At 32.7% G+C, this 6,574-nt stretch overlaps 1 protein-coding gene across 1 annotated transcript; it reads left to right on the top strand.

Annotated features, from left to right (window-relative positions):
* Positions 1 to 3,353: 3,353 nt before the first annotated feature.
* On the top strand, positions 3,354 to 6,366 carry LOC107370193 (chitin deacetylase 1). The gene is made up of 5 exons (XM_015938178.3): positions 3,354 to 3,646; positions 3,737 to 3,946; positions 4,337 to 4,808; positions 5,467 to 5,818; positions 5,897 to 6,366. The coding sequence occupies exons 1-5, from the start codon at positions 3,520 to 3,522 to the stop codon at positions 6,347 to 6,349; spliced, it is 1,614 nt and encodes a 537-aa protein (XP_015793664.1). The 5' UTR covers positions 3,354 to 3,519; the 3' UTR covers positions 6,350 to 6,366.
* The last annotated feature ends 208 nt before the right edge of the window (positions 6,367 to 6,574 follow it).

Here is a 6,574-nt window from a genome sequence, read left to right on the forward strand (position 1 = left end):
AGTAACTATTTTGACTGCAGTTATTAATAATGATGGTTAACTATTTAATTGAAGGATAAATCAATGTCACCATGTTGAATCAATAAGACGAATCACAATCAACTTTAATTGTCCATTATAATCAAGTTTAATCAGCTGTGTCATGATAACAACCTTTTGATACAACAATTGTCATTCTACTATTAACAGTTGTAATTGGTTACGATGACAATCCTGGATATAAGGGTGATGATCGTTGTTATAATGATCTTGTTATGAGTTATTATTTCATGGTTTATTCAAGGGTAAACCTCGGGAAAAGTCAATGAATCAACCTTCACCTGTTTGAACTTGAACATTTGAGGAATTAATTTGAAGATTTCATAAACAGAGTTTAATATAAAAAGCGGACCACCGATCACGGCTGATCGCAAATCTGTTTCCACTGAATACAATAAATTCAATTTACATTTAAAGAAACAATTCTCGGTGAAAACATCGTCAATGAGAAGGATAAAAAATAAAATAAAATCTGATTCTACCACTGAGCAAAATGAGTTTGAACTTTGAAAGTGATTTCATGAAAAACCTTAGAGAAATTTTTAATTACACGAATGGCTCCAGTTCTTATGTCCCTAAAAATTCATCAGGTCACAACTCTTAACTCGAAAGTCAAAGTTTGAGTCAAAGTCAAACTTATAAATCATTCAACAATAAACTATAAATGCTATAAAACTAAAAAATAATTTCTTCCCTCTGCAATGCTTTTGAAAATGGATTGTTTTGCCACCACCCTGAACATGATTTTTGCAGGAATCTGAGTTGCTAGAGATCTCAAGTATTTTTTGTTGCTATAGACAAATGATGGTCATTATTTGGTTGAAGAGTTTCTTTAAGAACCCTTTTCTTTGCGATCATTTTGACGCTAAAATGACTGATAATGACTTTAGTTTTTTCACTGAAAAGTTTGTGAGTAGTGTTTATCGATTTCTGTAAAAATAATCAATCAACAATTTTGATTTGTTTTAAAGAAAATCGATTTAATCATTTATTAAAGTATCGTTAAAAAATCAGAAAAATCTGAAAAATCGTAAAAATAGTAAAAATTGAGGAATTTTAATGGGTCTCAAAAAGTAAAATCATGAACATTGACCAAATTCATCGTATTAAAAATACTGCCATCATAATATTAATGTTAAATAATTAAAAATAAATAGTAGAATCATCCAAAAATTGAAAGAAGATACAAGAACAAGAAAGCAGAAATTCTTCATTGACCAAAATCGAACAGAAATTTCAAAAGGAAAGAAATAACGTAAAAATGACAGGAGAATCAAAAATTCGTTTCGATTCAATTGAGAGAAACATCGAAAAAATCGTTTAAAAATATCGATTCGAATCGTCGATTTGATTTAATCGCAGAAACACTAGTTACAATCAATCAACATCGAAAAGCCACAAATTAATACAAGTGGCAAAAACCATCATGAGAATAAGAAATCCAAAAGGTGAAATCTTAAGCTTTTGTAACATTTGTAATTCATTTTGGAATGAGGAGAGCACACTTGTAAAATTTTCCTTCGAGTTGAGAGTTGAACCTTTTTTGGTTGTAAAGGTATAAAAATGATTCCATTTGTCTAATCAAAGTTTCTCTGATGGACAATCATTGAAACTTTGATCTCTTTTGCACAGTGGAAGCACCAGAGTTTTCCCTAAACTCGTTATTCGAAAGACGGTTTTACAAATCCTCCTAATCCAATAATATACCATCAACCTGAATGCAAAAAAAGTTTCCTCCCAAAGTCAATAGTAGTGCATTCGCTTCCACCCTGTTTAAAAGCTAATTTCTCAGTAACCTGAATTTCGGGAATGCTCTGACTATCTTTCGTGGATGTAGTTTAATCATAGCTTTCATGCTAATTTTCTTTAGAACCCGTTTAGTTTGGCCACACTTTCATGTTTTGACTTTATTTTGAGTAGAAGATAATTGGTAAAAGTCTTTGTACCAATAAACCTGTTGGTATAAACCTTTATGCATAAGGAGTATGATACAGAGTCTAACTTTCCTGTTCAGAGTTAAGACTAAGTGGCTTTGTAGGGGCATTGAAACTGAGTCCGTTTTTGGAAATTTTTTCATGATCAGTAGTTTTCGATAAAATCGAGTTCAAAGTGGAAACTTCGAACGACTTTTGTACAGTTATTGAGCCAGATTTTTCATCAAATAACCATTTACCTTCATAAATAAAAAACATTCCCTTGGCAACAAATCGAATGCTAAGCTAAAACTCTTTTGCATCATTTTGAATCACTTCATATTTTAGAACGAGTTTGAAATCTTACTTCACAACTGTACAACAGGCGTTCGAAGTTTCAACTTTGAACTCTATTTTATCGAAAGTTATTGATCACAAAAAAATTTCACGAACGGACTCAGTTTTAATGCTCCTACAAACCTACAAAGTCTCATCTCTAACTTAAAAGTCAGCTTTTGTATCAGTACTCCTTTGTGGTAAGGATGAAATCAATGAATCCTTGAGTTAAAAATCAAGATCAATCCTGAGCATTTAATGAAGGAAAGAATGGAATCATTACTATTGATTGAACTCAAATGCTCTATTAATATTTACATGTAAATAAATTCAATTTTCAACACAAACCTTTTCTGGGTCAAAATTGTGTGCTTTAACGTTCTATTGTTGCTTAAATCATTTAGTTTGGTCAGACTATCTCCAAGTAAATTGTTCATCAGGAAACAAAATAATATTAGAAGAAGAAGAATCAATGAAGTTGATCAAAGAATAACTTTTCTAATGTGATTATCAAGATGAATTTGGTTATACAAATGAGTGTAAACACCTTTCAAAAATACTCATCAACATTAAAAGCTTTGTTCAGTCAAATTTTGTTCCCAATCAAATTTAAATGAAAAATAAATATTACAATAAGATGATTATTAGACATTTGATTGACAATGATCATAATTGCGTTGAAAATGGATCCAGGAAGAAATGGTAATTTCAATCAGGCTTAACATGGCAGACATAGATAGACAGTTGAGAGCAAGAGAAAATAATTTTTCCATGTCAAGTCGACTGTAATAACTTGATGATTCTGGTGGCGGTGATGCTGATGATGATGATAATTCAAAGGGAGATGATTAAAACCCGATTTGCTCCGATTTTATCAAAACTGGTGCAATTGTCCTTTATTTTCATGTCCTTATAACACCAATCTTTTAGGCTGCCTTTCAGCCTCTCCCTCCGAGTCTTTCTTTCTCTCTTTCTACCTTTCGTCTTCTTTTCCTTCGTCGTCACCTTTATCCTCCACCTTGATTAATCCTGAAATTTAAATCATCATGATTTTTAATTCATCTTTTGCTTCATCCGAAGCAACTTAGTTATCTTTTAAGGGTAACTGCATCCTATGGGAAGGTTTACATTATAATTTTGTGTCGGTTAAGTTTTTTTCAATTCTTGTTTGTCTTGGTTAAGTTTGAATGATAACCATTGAACTTTATCAGATTTAGTCCAAATCATCGCCATGACGAGTAATCATGTTGCCAATTTTAAATTTAACCTGTTGACCATTACAGTTTGCCTTTTTTCACTATTTTATTCAATTCAAATTGTGCGGCTTGATAACAATAATGAAGACATTGTTGAAACGGGTAACTATGGTTTTTTTGTTCACAGCTGGTCAACCCTTTGTTAATCTCTTCTGTGTCTTAATTATTAATAAATTTATTGGTTTTATAAAGGTGCTGTTGAGGGAATCCCTTGTGTATCAAATGGTAAATTTTATCGTAATCCTGAACAGATAGGAATCCGTGATTGTGCCAGATACTATTGGTGTCCACGAGGAAAGGTTCTTGAATTTAGATGTTCATCTGGACTTTGGTTTGATATTGATAGACAAATTTGTGACTTCAAATCAAAAATCAATGCCCAAAATTGTGAAAAATCTCATGGTAAGTAAATTTTCTCATTTAAATTTCAATACTTAAGAATCAAGATATTAAAATCACTGACTAAATCAAAGGTCAAGCCAAGTCAGGTTAAGTCAGGTCCAAATCTTTAACTTACAGTTACTTCATTTCGTGTAATATCTTAAACAATCAATCACTTGATAATTAATGAAATGTTGATTCGACCAGTTTATTTATCAGCATGAAGCCTTACGAAATGATTTCAATTAACGCAAAGGTCAATTATTAAGTTCATTTGGTTTAATCTTATTCGTTTGGTCAAACTGAAGCTTTTAAAAAATAAACTGCTCACACCCTTATCATGAATGTTGCAAATTCAGAGTTTAGATGTAAATCAATTTTCGTTTCTCTTCTTTACTCCAACCTTCATAGATGCATCAACTCCTCGTCCTCTTCTGGCCACAGAGAGTCCAATTTGTCCAGAAGGTCAATTAGCCTGTGCTAACCGAAAATGTCTTAACCGTGATGTCTTTTGTGATGGGACGGTTGACTGTACCGATGGTTCAGATGAGTCCTATTGTGACCCAGAAAATGATCCAAATGCTCCGGGTCGATGTGATCTCAATAACTGTACCCTACCTGATTGTTTCTGTTCCACTGATGGAACCCAAATACCCAATTATCTTAAGCCTGAGGAGACACCACAAATGGTTATAATTACTTTTGATGATGCGGTTAACAACGAGAATTGGGAAATTTATCAAGCAATCTTCACACCAAACCGAACCAATGCCAACGGCTGTCCCATCAGGTCAACCTTCTTCCTTAGCCATGAATATACCAATTATCGACATGCTCAAAAACTCTGGAATGATGGACATGAAATAGCCACTCATTCAATAACGTAAGTTTCTTTCTCAATTCAAGCTCAAAACAGATTTTCATTCAAATGTAACCTGTTTTGCTTCTTAATCAACTGAGTAACATGAGTTAATCGAATGCTTGATTCCAAGTACATTGTACGCACTTTTTGTTTCAAAACTCGGTGTGATGATGAATGTAAGCAATCAATTCAATTGCACTCTATTATTGTAATTAACATTATGTAATTAGTTCTGTCTGCACTGTCAAGAAATCTTTAAGCCAAGGTTAAACCAGAGATTTAATTTAATGAGAAAAGATCTCATGAAAAACCTTGATTATGTTTTCACCTGATTTATTAATTAATTCATTTGTTTAGCCATTAGATAGTTTTACATGATTTAATCTAGGAACCCGTTTTAATGACGCTTATTAGCGACCAGAAGCAAAATTTTTGACAAATTATAAGTCAATCTGGTTTTGAATTGAATACTTTCTGTTATAAATGATTTCGGAATAGCATTCGGCAATGAATTTGATTCTTACAGCCATTAATTTCTGATTTTAGGGATCAATTGTTCTGGTAAATTATTCAAGTTTTTATGCTTAAAATAATTTGCTCAGGATGCACAATTTTGATAATCATTTGGTTGATTGATTGTTCTCAATATTTAAACTTGCTTTTCTCTTCCTCAATCCAGTCATCGTAATCCTGAACTTTGGTGGACATTTAATGCAACAATTGAAGACTGGTTTGATGAATTTGCTGGTATGGCCAATATAATCAATAAATTTGCTGGTATACCATTAGAAGAGATAAGAGGAACCAGAGTTCCTTTCTTGAGAATCGGTTGGAATACACAATTGATTATGATGAGAGAATTTGGTTTTCTTTATGATTCTTCAATGGTTCCTGCAAAATCAGATCCACCGATTTGGCCTTACACATTTGACTTCAGGATTCCCCATAAATGTGCCGGTTCTTTACAGAAATGTCCATCTCGATCATTCCCAGGAATGTGGGAAATGGTCATGAATCCTTTGGATATTGAGGTAACAATAAAAGCATTTATTCATTTTTTCCTTGTTCTAACACCAATGTTTCCATATTCATTTCTTTATTATCTTTAGGGTCATATTTGTGCCATGGTTGATTCCTGTCCAACTCATCTCTCCGAGGAAGAAATATTTACAATGTTCCTAGATAACTTTAATCGCCATTACTCAACTAATCGAGCACCATTTGGTCTATTCTTCCACACAACCTGGTTCAAGGATAAGAAAAATTTCAAGGTTTTCCTGCAATTCATTGATGAGTTAGTGAAAAAACCTGATGTCTATATCGTTACCAACTACCAAGCCATTGAATGGATGAGAACACCAACTCCATTAAGTCAGCTGAACAGCTTTGAACCATGGAAGTGTCAGAAAAATATTGATCCCAATTTAGTTGCCTGTAATCATCCCAAACTGTGCAAATTACACAGTAGACATTTAAGGGGAGAAAGATATTTACATACCTGTTTTGAATGTCCAGAGGTTTATCCGTGGGTTAAAAATGAGTTTGGTCTTGAATTTAAATAAACAAGCGAACCCCCGATCATGACTGATCATTTCTTTCCATAAATTTCTCGGTAACCTGAATTTCCAAAATGCTGTTACTATTTTTCGTGAATGTAGTTTAATCATGGCTTTCATGATACGATGAAATTTTCTTTGAACCGGTTTAGTTTGGCCACAATCTTGGTGTAAAAATTAATGTTTTTACTTTATGTATTGGATAGATTATCAAATGATATAAACACTTTT

Source organism: Tetranychus urticae, chromosome 1, assembly GCF_039701765.1.
Source record: "Tetranychus urticae isolate SD_2017Ah chromosome 1, NJAU_TeUrti_SD_1.0, whole genome shotgun sequence".
Classification (NCBI taxonomy): domain Eukaryota; kingdom Metazoa; phylum Arthropoda; class Arachnida; order Trombidiformes; family Tetranychidae; genus Tetranychus; species Tetranychus urticae.

What these genes read in the sequence shown, in the direction of transcription:
- LOC107370193 (XM_015938178.3), top strand. Translation starts at nt 3,520, where the DNA reads ATGACGAGTAATCATGTTGCCAATTTTAAATTTAACCTGTTGACCATT. An exon ending in TGAAGACATTGTTGAAACGG is followed by an intron (nt 3,647 to 3,736) that starts GTAACTATGGTT and finishes GGTTTTATAAAG; the next exon opens with GTGCTGTTGAGGGAATCCCT. An exon ending in AAATTGTGAAAAATCTCATG is followed by an intron (nt 3,947 to 4,336) that starts GTAAGTAAATTT and finishes CAACCTTCATAG; the next exon opens with ATGCATCAACTCCTCGTCCT.